Source organism: Scardinius erythrophthalmus (assembly GCF_964197995.2).
Source record: "Scardinius erythrophthalmus genome assembly, chromosome: 18".
Classification (NCBI taxonomy): Eukaryota; Metazoa; Chordata; class Actinopteri; order Cypriniformes; family Leuciscidae; genus Scardinius; species Scardinius erythrophthalmus.
Genome location: NC_138238.1, coordinates 7642743 through 7665021, shown reverse-complemented (window position 1 = coordinate 7665021; position 22279 = coordinate 7642743). Strand labels below are relative to the sequence as shown.

Here is a 22279-nt window from a genome sequence, read left to right as displayed (position 1 = left end):
TGCAGTAGTGGCAAATGTTTTTTTTTTTTTTTAAACAGAATTTATTTCTGTATTGACAAAGCATTAGATACAATGGAAGTTAATAAAGATTACAAATCATGACTGACAAGTGTGAGTTTGGTGGAAATGACTGATTTGAGTTATTTATTCATACAATCACGAAACATTTACACTGATCATTATAACATCTAAGTAAAACAAACTTAACTGTACCATGTCATTGTTCAGGAACATTTTTTAAAGACACTATTTATAATCTAAAGTGTCATTGACAAGCTCTCAAGACGAGCTCTTTTAGTTTTATCAAACACTGCGTTGCGAGTATTTATTATTATTATTATTATTATGGAAAGACAAAAGACTTGACAGGAAACTGATTCAATGAACAATATCCAATGAATTATTCTACTGGACTACACTTATTTACTGTGGGAAAGCAGTAGTGAAATGCAATAGACCACGCACCGTGTTGTTTAACCTGTCAAGTGGCCCCAAAAGAAAAGCCAAACCAAAATCAATCATTTAAAAAGAACCTCAAAGCTTTATGACTACCGCTGTACCCTCTTGTACCAATCACACTCTGCGTTTAGGGGGTCACATTTCCATGTGGTGGGGTTTTGACCATGTATGCATGAAACGAATGGAGAGGATAGGAATGGACAAGCACTAGGAAGCAACTTCCTGTCAATCAATGCACAATTCATGTCCTCACCCATTGAGTCGGAAGAGTTTGGAGGCCCCCAGTCTTAAAGGAGAAAACAAGCGCCTCCTAGAGGTAAACAGAGACATGGGGTTTAAAGCAGTGCAGTATGGGCCCTACGTCATATTTCATGGGACAAACAATGGCTGCTGCTTCTTCCTTTTTCTTTAAATGGTGCATTACCCTTACAAAAAAGTACTGTGATATCAGATTTACATATTCATTTAAAACAATTTAGTTCACAACAAACCTGTATTATCACCATAACAATTTGAGTTAAGAAGTAATATTCAGTATTTGTAAGTCTTTCATTTGCTTAAATACATATTCTTATTTTTATGCCTTTTGTTTATCACAAAAACAAAGGAAAAAAACATATTTTCAAGACTTTTGGACCCTACTATTAGGAAATTAAAAGCATACCATACCATTACAGTATATCAGCAGGCTAGTAACATTATACTTTTTTGTAAGGGTAATGTGGGCTGGGAGTACAACTTCTCAACACTTTCTCTGACACTAATGCCTCTCCTGGATCAACACTGAGTAGGTTCCTCATGGCGGCCTCTTACACTCTAAGTTGAGACAGCACTCTGTGCCAGAACAATGGACAACTGTATAAATATCTGCCCTCTATCAATCTGTCTCTTCCACCACCATATTTATTACAACACCTTCCTTCCCTCATTCTGACATATCTGGCTCACACTTCTAGAGTTGGCTGATGGAGTTCAGATATATCCTAAAGTACCAAGTGCCAAATGGACAGGGAGAAAATGAAAATAAGAGAGAAGAACCATCATAGCTCAGGCTTTTAATCAGGCTGTTTCCATATCCATTTAAGAAGACTTGTCTATCCTCACAACCACTTTCCACTCTCTCTTCATCAGGAATTCAATCAGAGAATTTCCAAATGCTACTTTTAGGGGTTGATTCTGAACTTTCTGAATAGCTGGACTCTTGCTTCACTGTTTGACTCAGCATTCAAGTGTGTTACTAAGATAAACACTCATTTCTTTTCACTGCACTATTGCAAAACAGAGATGCTAAGATATATTCATATACGATATTAAATACAAACGGTTCAACATTTCTCCTTGTCTTTGTGCGGCGTAGTGAAAAGACTAACAATGTACAGATCTCTCCAGTCCATCATTACTGTAACATGTCCACACATATGTGACACACATGCCTCTTGTTTAAATTCCAGAGAGGAAAGCATTTCCCCCAAAACCAGCCTCACATCGCCCTAAAATAATAGCTGCAGATTTTATGCCAAAATATCTGCTGAATTTCATCTTTTTTTTCTTTAAGCAGTCAAGATGTTTCAGAAAAAAAGCTGTATGACAATATATATATATATATATATATATATATATATATATATATATATATATATATATATATATATATATATATTATTTATTAGTCTGCCCAATACATGCAATACAAGCCCAAAATATATTTTTAAAGCATTATTGAGTACGGATTTTTGTAGCATCATGCCTCAAGAAGGTCTATAATTGAGCATGTGCTGATTCCCGCCTCTTAAACGACTGCAATGTTTTAATGAGGGACATTCCAGTCATACCAGCAAATTCAACAACTCAATAAGCAGCAAACAAAACAGCCAGTAATTCAGCTTTGAAAGCTTTTTCTGTTCAGCGTGACCTCACAACGAAGCCAAGCTCAGAAACTAAAGCTACAATGCTGACACGGTGTGTGTGTATGTGTGTGGTCATCAAAACATGTCAGTTGACACAGTGCGTCGTGACCCAGCCCTGCCCTTCCCCCGCTGACACATGGAGGATGAAACAGCTGTTCTCTCCTCCAAAAATGTTTGTTTGCATTCATCCACTCCTCTGTTATTCTTTCTCCTCAATCCAGCTATGATCCTGAAATACCACAGAAATCCAGTTGAATAAAATAATTAAATCAGAGCACGCCAACCATAACATGGCCAGCTGCCAAATCACCTGGAGTGAGAATCAAGTTGAAACTTAATGCCAATTTAACTGGTGATTTTACACGTGACTAGATTTTTTTTTTCTGTCGCATTTCTACTTTCAATCGGATATGACAGATATGTATGGGAATCAATCAACACATAATACAGCTTTTGTGTCTATAAATTTATAGACAAAATCTCTACATGGTTAAAAGTATTTTTTAGCACAGTCATTCTGCTCAAACAAACACTGCACATTAATTAAATGTAATTATTGAAAAAAGAAGAAAAAGAAAGAAGACCTAACCCGATTTCGCAGTTTAATTTTACAGTAATTTTGAGCAGTGAAAATTCTAATTAGCAAAGTTGCTGCCTTAAATTTTTAAGTACTCTCAACTTGGAAGTTTAAGTCATTTCAACTTAAATTACATTAAACTGACTTAAAAATAAGTTGAATCTTGTATAACTTAAAAGTTAAAAAGTTGATAAGTTAAAGCAAAGTAAAAACATACTATGTTGTCATAACTTATTGATCATTTACCGGTAATTTTTTTACAGTGAGAGAGATTATCAATTTTATATATAAAAAAGGAAAAAGAATCAATTAATAAGTAAAATCGTGAGATGGTTGCTCTGGTTTTAACTGCTATACTTTTCAGAACGCCTCACCACAAATATGAGCAATAGTATCACTAATAAAAAAAAAAAATGTATATATATTTTCACCCTAAAGGACAAGGTCAATGTGATTCAGGCCTCCTTATTATCATAAAGACTTTGTGTTAATTAATGTTGGACTAAGTTTCAGACCACAAAATAATTCCAAAACAATTTGCCAAGATATTCAACCAAACACACAATACTAATATTACAATAAAAGCTGAAGACAGATTGTGATGGGAATGGTTAATGAATCCTCAGATGGGAGGATCTAATCTTACTGGAACTGGTTGTTTGGCATGTATGTTTTGTCTCCTGACTCCTGCAGAGAGAGAAAGAGAAAGTGGGGCGAGATGTTCCAACCCGGAAAATCCCTGTTTTGAGTAACACCCTACCCAGAAATCTCTTTAAAATGTATGAAACTTCACTTCCTCTGTGGACCTACATTTAGACAGAGACACTAAGCCTGACCTTGTGATAGTTGTGAAAGAAATACATGGTGTCTAAATGAGTTTTACACTGGATTATGTTGTTTTCTTTCTGCAATAGATGTCAGTACTAATGCATCACTAAAGTATGCAATATTTTTGTCCAATCTGCTCAAAAAGCCTCAAAAATTAAACGCAAGCCACTAGATTGTGGTTTCAAGGCCATGTGACTGCCAAAACAAACTTAACCTCATTCATATCTCAGAGACGGACAGAGAACGAGAAAGGGAGAAATCCTATTGTGGCACAGATATGGATTAACTGAGGGGGAGGAGCGTGTAAGCGTCTATGTCTCGCATTCCACAGATCCATTCGAATATTAAGCACAGCGGGAATCAGACTGACAAAGACACATTAAGGCTGGCGATATAGCCAAAAATGATATCTACATACACTAACGTTCAAAAGTTTGAAATGAACGGTTCATTCAACTGTTTAAAAGTGACAGTCAAGACATTTATATTTCAAATAAATGCTTTTGAACTTCCTATTCATCAAAGAATCCTGATTTATTTATTGTTTGTTTTGTTTTACAATTTTCAAGACTGATAGTTAACAGCAGTAAAATACAGTCAAAAGCTATTTAAAATCAAGGTTTGATTTCCATACTGTTTTCCCACTTCTCTTTCTCTGAGCCTTAACATTGTTACAGTACTATACCGTAAATATACTTTGTAACTGTCCACCACTGTGAACAAAGTATTCAAAATAAATATCATTTTTACTAATTTTCCATTTAAATACAATAATCACTTTTATAACTGTAATAAAAAAAAAAATTAAAATAAAAGTAGCTTAATTTAAATATTGCCAGCAAAATCAATGCAAATGATAGCCAATTCTCGATATATGATTACGCCATGTTTTAAAAAAATAGCATCATCATATGCATGCGTTTCTCCAAATAAATCTAAAATCTCTCTGTAACACAGGAGTGACAGATTAGAAGCGAAAACTTTCCATGAGAAAGAACTTTCATGAGCTATTTCGGGCTCTCTCTGGGAAGATTCTCAGTGTTGATGATGTGATGCCGGGATGATCATCAGAGAGCCAATTAAAACAAAGATGTTTAACATGGAAGACTGCCCTAACAATCCCTGCTGTTAACTGCAGCCGTAGTGCCAGCGTTTCCAAGAAAAAACAAACGCAGCTCAAATTCAAAAGCCTTATGTGTCCAACACACTCTAAATGACTAGACGACGTTACACCTGTCCAACATCTCATTCATCTCCCAAGTGTTCATTTAAAGGCAGACCTGGCTCAGGTAGAGGTGCTCAGGCTTGCTGCATTGCCATCTGAATTGAAGCCGTCTTTAAGAGTTCCTGAACAATGTCAGTATCATACGTCTCTGTGGTGGCTCTGGCTCTTTTGGAGACGACTCAATGGATCTGCAATAGCCTGGAGTTATCCGCTCAATAAAACTTCAAAGCGAGATTCCAGCCTCTCTCCTCACTCGTCCTGATGGCGGTGATAGCAGACTTTAGCGGGAGCAGAGGGAGAACAGGAGATGCTCTGTTCCCGACCACGAGTCGAAGCTGGCCGGACGCCAGGGGTCGGGAAGGAGGTGGCAGGAGGTGTCAGTGAAATGTAGTGGAGAAAGGAGGAGTAGTGGAGTTTTGAGATTTTGCTTGACATGATGTGCACTTTGGGAGTTTGGATAGTAATGGTGACAGCGCATAAAAAAACAAAATAAAAAAACATCTGGATGTTGCTTTAAATCCTTAAGGATATAAACTATTTTGCAAAGGGAAAAATCGAATAATTTAATAAAATAAAATAAATGTTTGTAATAATAACAGAAAAGAAACCAGAACAGACACAAAACAGATTTTTTTCTCAACTTAAAAATGGGATTAGATTTGCTACATTTAAAGTTAAATTATTAAAGTCTTCACTAATGTTAGAATATAAAAACATTTCATTTAGAGTGCAAAGATAACTCATTTCGAATCCTAGCCAATTTAAAAATAATTACATACTTTTAAAAATATTTTTAAAAATAAACTGCAGATCCGAACTGATCAGTTTGCATTTTAGCCGTGATATTTTTTTTAAGAATTATTTTTGTTATATCAGAAAAAGTATAAAATTTCAAGCAGCCTTACAATATTAAATATAAAAAAATACCAAGAACTGGAAATCGGAAAATCCACTCCACAAATCAGAGGAGAAATAATGACCCTTCTGAACACGGGACTAAAAATAGATTTATAGTGTGCAGCAGTGCTTCATGGGAGAGGCAAGTCTGTTAATGTGAAGAAAACAACAAGATGAGTTTGTGTTTCTTGCTTTTGATTTGATAACTGCCAATGCCAGACTTTCACACGATCATGCTGATCATTCCAGCTAAATGGTCACTTGAGAGAAATGGACAGAGTCCAACCAAGGCCTTCCAGTTCTCACACTTCAGTCTTTATGTGTATGTGTGGGTATTTTGTTTGAATACAGTTTCTGTGCACTGCACATTGTGTTTTGTTGTCAAGTCTACCACAGATTTTCCAATCTGTGCCTCAGGACAGAAAGCCTGGAGAGAATGAACGGGGATGCAGCAGAACGTTCTGGACATGATACAAAAAAAAAATAAATAACCACCAACAGGACCAAGGATTGAAGCCATGCTCAAGTAAGACAGCCAAAATCTCAAGTAGGGTATAACAGACCTTTCCTGGAGGGCTGTATCCTACTTTTGAGAAAGTTTCAGTTTCAGCACAGCGAGTCTTGTCCTAATAAAAGTGTGTGATAAGGGAATTTCAACTGGTCCTGTTCTAAATTAATGTGACTAGATTTAGCATTACAAGTCCTGCTTGGAGGTTAAAGGGACAACTCACCCAAAAACAAAGATTATGTAATTATTTGCTCACCCTCATGTTGTTTTCAAATGTTCTTTCATCGATGGAACACAAAAGGAGACTTTTTTAATATTATGGTTGCTCTGTCCCATACAATTACAATGGGAACTGGAGCTTTCAAGCTTCCAAAAGGAGCAAAACGCACCATAAACGTATCAGAAAAATATCTCAAAAGTAATCATATTTTTTTTTAAAAGGTGCTTTTATGTTCTTTTTAAAGCTTAAAAGCCTCTTGAAATGGGTAAGGGTGAGTAAATGAGGACAGTAATTTAATTTTAAGGTGAACTGTCCTTCTAACATACATGAACAGACACGGACTGATAATGTGATAATGTTTGTTACCTGTGAATCTGAGATTTCTGAGGGCTTCTCTGTGAGACTGCTGCTTTCTGCTGGGATCAGATCGTTGTACTTGGTGCTGACGTCCTCATCCGAATAGTGCAGACTGCCTGGACTGGGTCGAGGAGGTGACCTAATGACAGGATCAATATTGTTTAAATGCCCAATTTTATTGCTTTTAACATACATTTTTCATTGAAGTAATTTTTTTGAAAGCCTTAATGAAATAAGTTAATCTAAACAATTACTGTATATGATAAAAAAAAATTAATATATACAGAAAATCTCTAATTTTAAGTCACACTGGGGCAAAATTGCATTATTGAGAAAAGTCGCATTTTACAATTACACACTACGGTAGAACTGATTAGTTTTTTGAGCATATTTATGCGCATTTATGTATACTATATTTTTCGTGCTTGACGTAAGTCGCAGCATGCTTCATTACCGGAAAAAAACAGTACTGAAAATGAAAAATGAAGCAATATCTGACTGCAGTACAGTGTGAAGCATCTTTAGAAAAGGGTTGGCTGTAATTCTAACTGCAGACACTTGTCTCTTTGTTAGCTGAATGAAATACAGTGTGTGTGTGTGTGTGTGTGTGTTTGTATTAAAAGGGGTTTCTTTATGAGCATCATGGGACCACAGTATTCCAGCTCGGAGGGTTTTCTGCATAATTAAGTCTCTGTGACACAGCAGTGGAGAGCGGCAAAGAAAACATCTTGCGAATTCCAGATTGTGCATCCGATATTTTAAATATAAAAAACCTCTTTTACTGACTGCGGTTTTCAGCCTGAAAACCTGAAATGTTTCTGTTACTCTCTGAAAAACCTTTCAAAATCATAAGTTTTTTGTACAAGTTTCACTATGCTTTAAAATTCACAACAGAGACAGCAAAAAGATAGATAAATTTGCTATTTTCAGAACAGAGGACGTGTCATTTTCTCTACCACTGACGCTGAACCATTCCAAAACAAATTCTGCATCCACACAGCGCCTGTGTTTTGCTGATGTTTGCAGTCTATTTGTTTACAAGTTGTTTTCACATTTCTCTCACTACACTGTTGATTGCAAACCTGCATTCGTGATTCCAAGAGAACATAAACCTAGTTGGTAAATACATAAATGTAAATATACACCTACAGCAAACAGGATCATAAATCTCAACCAACGTGTCAGCAATAAGCAATCTAATTCATTAAGATTTATATAAAAAAATGTATTATATTTGAATTTCTACAGATAAAAATACAATTTAATTACAAATAAAATTATAATGGTCTCACTCATACCTCCCACCTTCTTTATGTTTGTCATCTCTATGAATGTGTCTATTTCTAATTATGTATTGTCATTTCTATTAACACTAAAGATGTTTAGCAGAATTCCCAGCTTCTCTTTCCATAAAATGAAGGTGAATGGGCGCAATCAACGCAAAAAGTGTCAAATCATGTTTGCACTTCCTTATTTTCAAATTTTAACAACATAAATGTAGGTCTGTTCTTTAAACAGAGCTGGCATCCTCTAAACTTTCAAATGAACTACCTCAAAACTCTCAAGTCAATGGGAAACAAATGCTGTGAAGTTTTGTTCTCATGGTGGGCTTTGCTTGAGAAACCACAGACATGCCATAACAGACATGAAAAAACCTCAAATCACAGACCCCCATCTCAGCGGGCAGTCTTTGAATCCTGACAGTATCTCGACAGAGAGAAGCTCTCTGTATTGTGTTACTCGAGCTGTGATATGTCATTGAGGTTATACCAGCAAGACTTGAACCAGCTCTCTTCACTTTGCAAGTGTTTCAGCAACGTCTTTGATTCTTTCTACCTTGATGCTCCTGTCACTTCTCTAAGATTTTCCTGAAGTTCTTCATTCACTTCCCTGATCCTCTCAGTCGGTGAGCCCACAATCCAAATCAAGCTTCTTAGACCCTCCACCTGAGAGAGAACAAAGCCTGTGGAACTTCATCTGCGCATTCCTTCCAAACCTCTTCATTAATCTGCGGCCAGAGGAAAGAGCCTGGCATCCCCTCAAAGACCAGAGGACCTTTGATCCTCCTCAAGGTGACCCAGGATGAAGGAAGGCAGATGCTGAGAACTAAGGAGCGATAATAGGATGAATTGACTCTACACACCTGGTGCACCTGGAAATATTGCTACAGGTGTGTGATTCTTTTCATGACAGTGCTTGACTATATTCTAAATATTGCTGAATTAAATTCTACTCGCAACTTATATTTTATGTGCAAGGACATAAATGTTAGCACAAACCATGATCTTGTTGAGATGTCTGCTTGTAGTTTTATAAGCAATCTGACTTCATAAGAATAAGACCATTCTTGTCAGGTGGATGCTATTTTTATTTTTTTTTAAATAATGCACAGGCATCTTATTTGTCTAGAGATTGAGATTAGGTTCAAAATAATATGTGCTGTAAAAATAAATAAATAAAATAAGAATATAATACAAAATAAAAATACGATTCAAAATAAAATTACAATAAAAATACAAATATAGAAAATAAAAATACGATCCAAAATAAAAGCTGAAAACAAGTTGCTATACACACTATGCAAACACTAATACATTCTTCAAATGCAGTGTCTACACATCCCACCACATCCATAATTTCATAAAATATATTGACATTAGCCAACTTTAGTTGCATTCATTTTAAAACAGTCCCGTTTCACAGAGAACGATGGCAGCATGGGTGAGGTCACGAACCCGAATCTGTTATTGCACTTAGCCTGTGCCATGTCAGAGAGAAATGGCCTCATTAGTGGAAACAGAAACTTTTATATCGAGTTTTATGATGGAAAGTAGGATCTTATGAAGGTAGCCATTTGGTAATCCCATCAGTCTTTCCATGAAACTCTTAGATTTTAGGCTATTTTTGCCTCATTACTGCCACGTGGTTGAAGCTTTATGGGAGTTTGATAGTTCTATGTGCAAAGTACACAATAAGCACATATGAAAATTGATTTACCACTTCATATACAAATTTTCAGCATATTGGGCAAAATGACATTTAAGTATCTGATCAATGTAATAACAGTGTAGTGCTTGCCTGTTGTTAGTGTTTGTTAGGTCATTGTGTTATGAGTGACAAAGTGTGTTTGTTGGGTGTGAAATTTACTGCTGTGTCAAGCTGAAAGTTGTTAAGGAGAACTGTGTGAAGAGTTATGAAAGTGACCCAAGTACAATCCTAATGATTGTAAAAAACATTACAAACCTTCAAAACTGAGACAAAGAGAGACAGTAACTTCCCTGACCTGGTATAGACACCATTTTTGCGGCAGAAGGAATTTTTGACTGACAGTCGACGATTGTTCAGTTCCAAGGCGGGGAAGCGGCTCTCGTCCAGACTGACCATCTCTCCATGTGCCAGTGCATTGCAGTTGGAATTGTTGCCTGTATGGGATGAGATATAGAGACATTAAGAGATCATAAGATGCAGTTTGGACAAAAGCCCGATACATCACACTGAGATGCGACAAATTCTGTTCTGGTGAAGATAATGCTTTGGGTCTAAATTAATGGAACAGGAATTCATTTTGTTTTGGGATCGGTCACAATAACAGGATGCAGTGCCACCAAAACCACAAGGCCATCATTTAGGCATTTTTGGAGCTCAACATCCTCATTAAGGTAGAAAAATTTCTTGGCTGACACAAGTAGTGTTGTGTGAACGGTGCGTATATGTGTGTGTGTGTGTGTGTGTGTGTGTGTTTGTGTGTGTTGGACATTTGTATTAAGGAATGTGTTTTTGTGTGGAAGGAAAAACTAGGCCTCTCATGCTCCCTCAGTTTGTTTAACATGTTTAGTGACCCACAGTACTGTTGTGTTCTGCCTGCTCTACTACAGAAATGCTGACCACACATTTACACACACATACCACACTGATGATGTCACAGCACAACACAACACAGCACAACAATGCTGTTTCATTCATCATGCCTCTCACTGAATGACCCTTTGACATAAACAAATACACAGACAGACAGACGGACGGACGGACGGATAGATAGATAGATAGATAGATAGATAGATAGATAGATAGATAGATAGATAGATAGATAGATAGATAGATAGATAGATAGATAGATAGATAGATAGATAGATAGATAGATAGACAGACATACTTGAGTCAGATTTCTTGGCATACTTCTTGCTCTGGCCTCTGATGATGAGGATGAAAACTAGAAGCAGGATGAAAATGAGGCCGACTAGAGCCACCACTACCAGAAACCACCATTCCTCATAGAATGGAGACACTTTTTGGGCTGGAATTAAAAACAATTGCATATGTCATTAGTCAAATTGACTTATGTCTGAGTTCAGATTACACTTTTACTAAATTTGAAGGTTTGAACTAACCTGATATGGATGGTGACGGTTGGCTTGGAGACCCGTACCCATAGTCATTCACCCCAATGACCCGGAAGTCATAACTGACTCCCTGTTTCAAGATGTCCATGTTGAAGGTGTATGATGTCACTTCCTTGGGAATGTCCTTGATTAAGATGTCCCACAAGCCTTCATCTGAAACATTTTTAGAAAGAAAAAGGCCTAGTCATATATAGTGGCATAGTTTGTCATTCATATCAGTAATAAGTTATTTAAGTCTGATAACCTTAAAGACACAACACACCCAAATATGAAAATCCTGTCATTATTTACTCATCTTCATGTCATTTCAAACCCATATACTGTACAAGTGAGGGTGCATCATGTGGATAATGACCACATTTTCATTCTGGAGTATACTGTCCCTTTAAGAACACTTATTTTGTGTGTGTGTGTGTGTGTATGTGTGTGTCTAACACTGCAGAAGCTGTCAGAACTAATAATCCAGAGGCTAGATCTCATCAAATACAATTTCATCACAATATATAACATTTCATTTCAGCTATGTCTATGTGTTTAATGTGTTACCAAGAACCTCAAGCGCCTTAGCATTGGGGATAGAGAGAGAGAGAGAGAGAGAGAGAGAGAGAGAGAGAGAGAGAGAGAGAGAGAGAGAGAGAGAGAGAGAGAGAGAGAGAGAGAGAGAGAGAGAGAGAGAGAGAGAGAGAGAGAGAGAGAGAGAGAGAGAGAGAGAAACGTGAAGTGAAGTGCTGGTGTCATGTGCCAGGCCTGGCAGAGAAATTACAGGGTGAGATCTTCAGGGCTGAGAGTGACAATAATATTCCACTTCAACGCCACATGAATGGCATGCAAAGATGGTTTGGCTGCATACATCACACTAATGTATGGATCTTTAACACACACACAGTTTCTTAAACCAATCCCATCTGCTCCTCCCTCAGAACTCACTCTTTTCTCATTCGAGCAGGGCTTCTCCTCAGTCATTGAGGAAATCTGATCTGCACTGTCACAGTTGGAGCGCTCACATCAATATATCTCCTTCATCGGACATAAGCTGCCGTCAGCATCTTTTATCCAGACGCATATGGAATCACTCTTCATTGTTTGGGACAATTGTATCTAAGAGTTTGGCTGAAGCAATATCTTGAAAAACAGACCTCATGCTCAGTCTGGGGCCTTAAAGTCGGAGACACTGCGTTTACATAATTCTCTGAAGTCTTAAGTTGGTTCTTCTAAATCAGAAAATATTGAGTTATTTTTCAGTGTAAGCTAAAACGTAGTATTTCTGTTTAATACCTATTTCTGTTTTATTTTTGACACTTTTTTGGGATAGATGGGTAGAAAATTGGAGAGGGAGAAGAGGAGTGGAAGCTGGGTTCAAACCAACATTACCTGCATGAGAACCAATGCTTTTTTTGACAACAGCACTTCTCATTACAAGTCTGAACACTCTGAAACACGCAGCACATATTTATTTAACTAAATCACAGTCTTTGAGTTCTGACTCTTTTTGTAGACAAAGACTTTTGAAATGACAGGAAGTTTGAAGACGAGGGTAAAGTAACCAGCACACACACAAACCTGCAACTCCCATATGAGCACCAAGGTTCACTAAGCCACGACTCCAGTGTTTAATTTCTCAAACATACATGTGCAAATTTGTATTTTTAATGAACTCACCTGAGGGTCTGGCCTCAATAACATAGCGAGTGATGGGTGCTCGTCCGGGATCCCCATTGGCCCAGTGGATGGTGAGGCCGGAGCCATATCGAGAGATGAAGGGCTCACCAGGAGGGCCCGGGGCTCCTGATCACAAAGAAGAAATAGGGTTACATGAGCTCAGCTGAAGCTGCTTAGCTGAAATAGCACAGAGGCTCTAGCATACAGACCTTCACCAGGTCCTGTGGTGATGTTGGCCTCCACCTCTGGACCATAGGTAAAGGTTTTGGCACGAATGCGGAAGTTGTATGTGACGCCATCCGCCAGGTCTTTGATTTTCAGCCACAGGGGGGCGTTCCCCTTCACGTCCACCGTCACGATCTTACTGACGCCTGGGGGGGAGGGGGAGTGAAGACAGTCGACACAGGCCACTGAGGACTCTAGACAAACACACTGCTTTTAGTTTAGGCAACAGGAGCTCAACACACACTCACTCATGGGTGTAGATCTCATTTCAACCATATTGTTGGCATCTGAATATTGATTGGAGGGTCCAAAATTAACACTCATCAAATGCCTAATGCAACGAAATGACTTTGGTTAATTCGAATTTGGCTGGTAATTTTATTATTCACTACAACTTGTTTGTAGTGTTTAAGAATAAGTATTTGACAAGTGAAGCACATTATCTGTTAAGTGATCAGCATGAAAGACTCGTGTCTTCTAACAACTTTCCTAAGTGTATATTTTATCATCAGAGGTTTAGCTTGAACTCCATAAGACAATACAAATCCACTAAAAGGCAACATATATGAAAAAAAAAAAAAAAAAAAATACATACACATACACATATATATATATACATATATATATATATTAGGGCTGTCAAAAGATTAATCGCGATATATTATATGTAATATATATATATTATGTAAACACAAACTTTTATTTTGGATGCGATTAATCGCGATTAATCTTTTGACAGCCCTAATATAAATATATATCAAGGACCTGTGACAGATACTGTTTCACCAGACAATGGTTATCTTGTAAGCAGTTTTTTATTAACTAAAATGAAAACTTATTAATTGAAATAAAGAAAAAAATGTATGATGAAAAAGTTATTAAAAAAGTTTAAATGATAATTAGAAAGGTTGCCTGGGCAAATGACAGAAATAAAATAGATTTAACTACCAGAATTATTCAAACTAAAATTGAAATAATTAATTGAATAGTTTTAAATATTTTTAAACGACAAAAGCACATAACAAAATCACCTAAACTTAAACTAAATAAAATGAAAACTGGAAATATAAGAGGTATTTCAAAATGTTAATAAATGCCATAATAGTATATAATATGTAGATAACAATTGATGCTGCAAAAAATATCTGTGCTGTTTGTCATAAGCAAGGAAAAATAGGAAAATTATTTAAAAATATAGATATTATGTAAATGAAAAAAATGCAAAGTACTATTTCATGGGCAGTTAAGAATGGCTAGTAACTTTTTAAATAACTCACCATTGGCAGATGTGGCAAATGTTAATTGTGGACCCTGTCTGATTATAATATTGATAATTTGACGTTAGAACAATTGTGGAAGGAATTGTTCCAGGGCCCAACACCCCTGCACACGCACACACGCACGCATGCACGCACGCACGCACGCACGCACGCACGCACACACACACACACACAATTATTTGATTCCTAACTGATATCAATTAAACTCATTATTATCTAGTAATGCTAAGTTGTTGGAAAAAGGAACTTTTAAGCTAAAGACTTAAGAAACAAGAAAGGCACTGACCATCCACAGGCATGCAGGGCTCGTAGATGAGTCTGTAACCCTCGAGGATGCCATTAGGGAAGACAGGCTCGCCCCACGACACGTTGACAGAGGTGGTGGTGAGCTCACTGAAATGGATGAAACTGGGAGCGCTGGGAGCTGAAAGAGAAAACATCTGCTAATCAGGAGAGACACGACAGACAGTCTCAATGGCTTAAACACGTCTGCCTTTCTCCTTTTCCTGTGATTGAGACTTTAAACCCTTCTTGGAATAAAAAACAGCTAGAAAAAAATTACATGTCATCCTTTGCCTGTCTCTATCTATGGGGGGAAAAAAGAAAAAGAGCAGACATAATATAGAGACAAATCATTTTAGACGAAAGAGAGGAAGACAGACACAGCTAGTGAGAAGACAGACTCTTGCTGATTTATTGTACTTCCTTTGCTATGTACTTAAGCTCCACAGCTTGAGCCAAAATCATTTAATGCCAGTCAAAATGTTTTCTATATGAGCAATTGGTTAAACTTTACAATAAGGTTCATTAGTTAACATTAGTTAATCAAAGGTTGAAGGTTGTATTTGTTAACATTAGTTTATTATATTTGTCACATTAGTTTTTCCTTAATAAAAAAGCAATGCATAAACCCACTGTAAGTTCCGCCGTTCATGTTTGAGATATACAGAATGGAAATATGCCATTTGCTTCAAAAATCATTTTTACATGCCATATTATAAACTACTTGGTTCTTCGTCTCTCCCCTTTGAGAATTTTATTAGCAAAGTGATAAAGTGAAAACAAAAGCCCACATATAACAAAATAGTCTGGAATCTACTCATTTAGACACTGAAGCCAACTTAACAATATCAGATGACAAAAACGGTCACTTCTTTGGCACTCCAATGAAAAGCATATTTCTTTTAGACTCCAGGGGAAGTATCTCCTTCAGAAAGAGAGAACAATCTCGAGACTGTGTCCCACAGACGCTCTGAGCCGTGAGCCAACTCACAGGCACGCTGAATGAAAACCACAAGAGCTGAATAAGGCAGAAATAACTCTGCTTCATCAGACCGAACTTTAAGCACACAAACAAATGCATAAAGCAGATTTACTGATTAGAAGCAAATGATAGCTTGTTGAGTTTTTGATATTTCTTGGCCAGTTGTCAGCAGCGGTTCGCATTCCAGAAGGACTTAGACACATAAATAATGAAATCATTTGAAATAGTTTCCATCATTCCCAACTCTTAATTGATTGCCCATGTGTTTACTGTAAAATAAGTGGCAAAAAAGTACAATTACCACTTTAATACCTAAAAAAGGAGGGCTATCTAGCAGAGACCATAGTGGCCTTCCGGTACTTGGTACATTATGTGCTTAGCAAAGTGTTTTTGTTGAGATATACATGAAGGTCCTGAAGGAGACAAGTAAGGACAGAGCTTTTTTAAGTTTCCTCACCAGCTTGTTGTGTTCTTCCTCTGGTCGGTGGACTGCGTGGCCCATCGCCCGCTGCGTTGAAAGCAGCAACACTGATCATGTAGGTGGTGTAGCCCGTTAGATTTTTGAGCTTCACCCCTCCCTCTGGCAGGAAGAGTGTCCGCAGTTTCTCAGTCTCGTTTTTCCGTTGATATTCCCAAAAGAAAATCTGGAATAAGAAAACAATAGGTCACACTCATTATTGTTCTGTATGTCTATTTTAGGCGTTCTACAACTCCGAGCACTTTCATGTCCCAAGACATTTTTCTTTTCCTTTTTTGTTATATGAAGGTCACATTACAACACTCTTGGAAGCATTTTCCCTGCCTCATTTATTATTGTAACCTTTTTAAAATGGCCTTTTTATGTATTGATTTTAGTGTTTTGCCCAAGTCTCAAGCCCAGACAATTTTAAAATATGAAAATCCATCATGAAAAATATGAATTAAAATGTTTTTTAAAATATGATATAATCAAACAATTTCAAAATTGAAATGTTTCTAAAACTGCTAAAATCAAGCTGAATCATTCCAAAAATCTTTCAAGGTGTAATTTAGAATTTTGTAACTATTCAAAAAGTGTAGTTTCCACCATGTGATATAAATAGTCAACATTAGTAAGAAAAACCCATGATTCAACAACTTAAAGCTCACACTAAAAGCATTTTCCACTTAGTCATCAGAGTCTGACCTTATAACCCTGAATGTCTCCATTCTGAGTCTCCAGCGGAGGCGGGTCCCACGTCACATCAAATTGTGTGGCAGTAGCTGATTGGATGATCACATTTTGAGGCGGGGCAGTGGGAACTGTGAGAGAACATTGATGTGATGTGAAGTCCTGTTCTTTTTCATTTGTCAGCAAAGATGCAAAACTTGCAATACAAGTTTTTACCTGCTTCGCCAACAAAGACTTCCTGTGGTGAGCTAGTTGGTCCCTCACCAACAGCATTGTACACACTCATTCTGATCTCATATCGCTTGTGCTTCATAAGATCTACAAAAATGCAAAAAACACAAAAAACAGTTTCTTCATACATGGCTGGCACTTCACATATTGTATCTACTTCAAAAAACATAACAAAACAACAACAAAAAAGACAAATAATGTGTTTGGCTTTATATTAGAAGTTCTAATTTCTGGACCATTTTTGTTTCGTTAACTTTGACTCAGGATGCCAGCTCCAAGTCCAAGTGATGAGTCAGTCTGCTTACCTTATCTGAACTCAATTTACACACTGCTCTTCCTGCAGACATTATTGACGGCAGAGAGAAACCAGACCCGGCTCTTAACTTCATTACCACTCTAGACGTGAGGTGAGAACATGCCTGCTGATAGCAGCTAGCCTAAACATCCAGGCTGCATATCCTCAACTCTTAAGCAAGACTTGACTTGTGCTGCATTAGGCACTATCATATATCAGTTTTATGGGAGGAAAAATATTGCAGATTGCAAGAACAAACAGGAAGTGACTTACTGTCCAGCTCGTACTGAGTGAGGGACGGCTCGCTGAGATTCCGCAAACTATATGGAGCTGCAAGAGAGAAAGTGGAGGACATTTATGAAGAAGATATGATCAGAAAAATAATAAGAGTGAGAAATTAGCTTAAATATTTTAAAATAGTTTATAATGAATTATGCTTGATTTACTATAATGATACTCAGGCAGGTTTTTGAGCTAATATTTAATTGTTAATTTTGATTAATATTAATATCAATTAATCCATTTGATTAATTAATTATATATATATTTTTTACATTTATTTAATTTTTAAATACATTTATAGTTTTGGGCTGAGAATCAAAACATTAGTTAATATAAAAGATGATTAATTAATGAATATAAAATATAAATGAAATCACAATTTTCTTGCTTAGGTGCAAAAAAAAAAAAAAAAAAAAGACCAAAGCACTACAACAAAAGGGTTTCAACATTGGTAGTTATGTTGCATAATTGATTTTTGGGTCATGTCTCACCATATCTCGCTAGTACGAGAATCGTCACTAGTAGAGATACTGTATTTTTTAAGCTTACATGTGAGTTCTGCCCAGCTGGTTGAAGCGCCACTGATGGTGTGAACGCTGAAACTTCGGAGTCGATCATAAAGCAACTCCCGATATCGGATTCGGAAGCCCAGCAGGATCCCGTTAATCTTCTCCTCAGGAGGGGGCTGAGGACGACAGGACAGGCTGAGCGAACGTCACCACACATAATCAACAGTGTCATTAATGGTGAGGTGTGGAATTTCTGTGCTAATAGTGCTCTGTTCATCTCACAAAATTGCAATTAGGGATGCACCGAAATTTTCACCAAAATTCTGTTTGCAATAGCCCTATGTGGTATAGCCGTGCTGGGCAACGCTGGTAAAATGACACTATACCCTCTTGTTCACTGATCTTGCTTGTATTTTTTAAATTCAGTATTATTAAAATGATTGAATTTCATCATTTTTTTTTTTATATAAAAAATACAATACAATTATACAAAAAAGTTAATTTAAAATAAAAAATAAAAATAAAACAAACTTTTTCGGTTTTGGCTTTCGGCCAAGTGCATCCAGAATATTCAGTTTCGGCCCAGATTTTTAATTTCGGTGCATCGCTAATTGCAATTTCTCCTGCTATTGTCAGAAAAAAGATTATCTTTTAAGCCTTTAAGCTTTTGCCATTTGATTTGTGTTTGCGGTTGAAGGTTGTGTGAACACATGTGCGTTGCAAATATCCAGAGGGATAACATTTTTGCTCTGTCAGATCAAACTTCTGCAAATTTTGAGTTCAAGTTTAACGATCAAATCTGAGAAATCCCCACCTAATAAAGCGTGATTGAACTGGTTCTGGTGGAGGAACCAGTTAATTTACCTTTTTCCACCTGAATGGATAAAAACGTGAACCAGAGGCCTGCGGCTTTTAAAACAAGCCCTCTATGAAATGCTAATTCAGGGGTGACATTGAGAATATGTGTTTAAGATACATACTATGCCCTCCTGCTCTGTTATTACAAACCGTTGATGGAAAAGCACGGCTGATGTGGATGTATAAGGAGAAGCGCAGCGTAAAGCCCCGCCCCCTTACCTGCCAGCAAATCAGCACAGAGGTTGTGGTGTGTGGCGTGACAGTCAGGATTGTGGGAGATTCGTCTGGAGCTGAAGAGAGCAAGAGATACAGTTAAATAGAGAGAGAGAGAAAGATAACTGTGTACTTGGCATCACTGTGAATGCTTTGCCGCATCAGCTACAATGTCTTACGCTACATAAACACTGCATTTCCAAACATGCCAAGCCTGTCTTACAGCCTGATTTGTTGCGTTGGGGTTTTAAACAGGCATTATGATGGGCCCGTCTCTCTTCACTAGAGTTGCTTGGGTAACATTTAGTCTCGTGGCAACCAGAGATACTGTATTACCACACTTATTCTACTGCCTCCAGCAATGACATCATTGCTGGAACACAATAGCATCACCTGGCTTCACAATAAACCAATGGCTATAAAACAGTGCTGTGGTAATACAGGCAGAATAACTTCTGTGTGCAGCATAATGGTCAATTCTTGAGATGCACATCACACACAGAGTGACTCGACTGTATATATTCAGAGAAAAGAGGAAGGCAGAGCCATGTAGAGAAGAATATGGTGTTTAATGGCTCATTGTTTTTGTAACTATGTAAAAGTCTTTACTGTTATTTTTGAGCAATTTAATGCACCCTTGATGAATAAATGTATTAATTTCTTTCAAAAAGTTAATCAAATAAAATCAAATAAAATAAAATCTTACACATAGCACACATAAATATTGGATGAAATAATCCATTGAAGTTATATTGAACTATTTTTATCCATCTTTAGGAAGCAGGGTGTTTCCACCCCACAAACAGGTATTTGTTGTTCATTTTTAGCCTCAGATATAATAAAAATCGAATTTAATACAGATCTTTTCCAGTACGCTTTACCAGAAGAACCAAGTGCTAAGTGCTACGAAGTGCTAAGTGTTTGCTTGTAAACAGTAATTGCATCTGTTTAGTTTTGAAGTATAATTTGTTTGAGATGCTCTCAATATTTTTCTTTCTTTTTATTTATTCATGAGTAACCCATTTTCTCACATATGAGATGCTGACTTTGATTTTGGCCATAACTACCACAAAAGGCTATTTTAAGCAACCTACTGTAAGCTGGTTGCTGGTTTAAGGAGGGTTTGGGTCACTTGTCAGCTGGATAGACTGAGAGACCTGCTTACTGACCAACTTAAGACCAGTTTGGGCATCTTGGAAACCCACCTTGATGCCTTAAAATGTCTAAGCAGATAGCTCGCTATAGGTGTGTGTGTGTGTGCATCCACAATAAAGCATTGATAAAGAGTACAAGAGAAGTGGAAAGGGTTAAATGTTCTAACCATCCTGTAGTGTTGTGATGGCTTCACTCTCTTCACTGTAGTCACTGTCTCCAATATCATTAGTGGCCTTCACTCTGAACTGATAGGAGGTGAACGGCTTCAGTCTGCGAGAAATATCACACACGCGAGTCAAAACACAGGAAGCTAATCAGAATATGCTTTGCATAAAGCCAGTATAAAGTTACAGTGACTAACATAATGAGTAACGCCACTCATTATGGAAAAACTGTGCTGTGAAGTACTGTGACTTTATTCATGAAGGACTTTTAAATCAAATCACACAAAACTTCGCAGTGGATGTTTTTCTGTACCTGTCTACGATGTAGGAGCTGGACTCATGGCTAACAGACGCTGAATGAACCGTCCAGTTCTTCTCGGGCAGCTCTCTGACCTGAACTGTGTAATACCGGACCGGTGATAAACCGTCGCTGCCTGGTTCCCACGACAACAGCACGCTGCGTGCCTGTACGTTTTCCTGAGGGACTGTGGGACGGCTGGTGGGCTGGGGCCGAGCTGGGGGTCAAAGGTCAACCATAAGTAGACTTAAAACGTAATCAAACAAAGCCAATAAACAAACTCACTCCTATCATGCATAGTGTTGGAACGTCCAAAACATTTACATTTTTTGTGAATCAGTTTGTTTAATGTGAATCATTTATTTGAATGGTTCTTGTAAATGATGATTTATTCACCAATTTTAAGTCTTTCAAAAATCATTAAGTAAAACCTAATTTCATTTAACTTTAACTGAGATCTTCATTGTTATTGTGCTCTGAAAGCAGAATTAAATTGTAAAATTTAATCATATAATCTAGATGCATGAAAATGGAACAAAAATCCCAATTTTTGTTGATAAAAAAAAGTCTTTAGAAAGACCTAAAAGTAGCGACAGTAAGTAGAAAATGACAATTTAAATAGTTTCAATTAAGATTAATATTTTGAAGCTACTTTTTTGGTTAGTAATTTTAGTGAAGCTAACTACTTTTTCAAATAGTAACTTGACTGTATAACTTCTTTAAAATATGAGCAACTTGTAGCATGGGAAACTACCTTTAAAGTAGCATTGCCAACAGTGGGTTTTGTGTCTATACTTATACAATATTATCTCTGCTTCATTGCACACTTATAATCCTGCTGAACACAGTGAACATTTTAAAAAATACATTAGATTATAAAAAAAATGTATGACTCTCATATTTCATTATATAAGCGCACTTTATGAGTCAAAACCTCTGATCTCCACACTGGATCAGTGCACTGCATAAATAATCCGAGGTCTGATTATGATGCTCTGTGAGAGGAATGTGCCTTCGCCTGAGTGGCAATCAGCGCAGCAAAACTTCCGCCAGACGTCTCAAACCACACCAAAGCGGGACTGGCTAGAGGAGATTGATTTGTTTTGGACTCAACCTCAGTGGACTGTAGACATCTCCGTTCAGAGACATGAACACACAAACACTCACTCTAGATTTGTGACGGATTACATGACCCTGTGACAATAAGATCATTCGTATAGGGATGGGGGCTTTTTCAAGAGAGAGGAAGCACAGATGCCACTTATGAATTACAGAATGTGTATTTAGTTTTTATTTATTAATTTCTAAATGAAAAAAG

At 37.1% G+C, this 22279-nt stretch overlaps 1 protein-coding gene across 6 annotated transcripts in view; it reads right to left on the bottom strand.

Annotated features, from left to right (window-relative positions):
* sdk2b (sidekick cell adhesion molecule 2b) overlaps positions 1-22279 on the bottom strand; it is a 309891-nt gene that overhangs the window by 2596 nt on the left and 285016 nt on the right. The window contains exons 24-40 of one of the 6 annotated variants that reach the window (XM_081392173.1): positions 20977-21178; positions 20666-20769; positions 19351-19421; positions 18314-18449; positions 17756-17812; positions 17173-17274; positions 16972-17087; positions 16264-16450; positions 14829-14966; positions 13247-13456; positions 13038-13163; positions 11367-11531; positions 11132-11272; positions 10262-10400; positions 6988-7117; positions 6457-6519; positions 713-769 (exon numbers count right to left, since the gene is read on the bottom strand). In XM_081392173.1, the coding sequence (XP_081248299.1) occupies positions 713-769; positions 6457-6519; positions 6988-7117; positions 10262-10400; positions 11132-11272; positions 11367-11531; positions 13038-13163; positions 13247-13456; positions 14829-14966; positions 16264-16450; positions 16972-17087; positions 17173-17274; positions 17756-17812; positions 18314-18449; positions 19351-19421; positions 20666-20769; positions 20977-21178 (2144 nt within the window). The remainder of the gene's footprint in view (positions 1-712; positions 770-6456; positions 6520-6987; positions 7118-10261; positions 10401-11131; positions 11273-11366; positions 11532-13037; positions 13164-13246; positions 13457-14828; positions 14967-16263; positions 16451-16971; positions 17088-17172; positions 17275-17755; positions 17813-18313; positions 18450-19350; positions 19422-20665; positions 20770-20976; positions 21179-22279) is intronic. The other 5 variants (XM_081392174.1, XM_081392175.1, XM_081392176.1 and 2 more) reach the window with 5 other exon arrangements.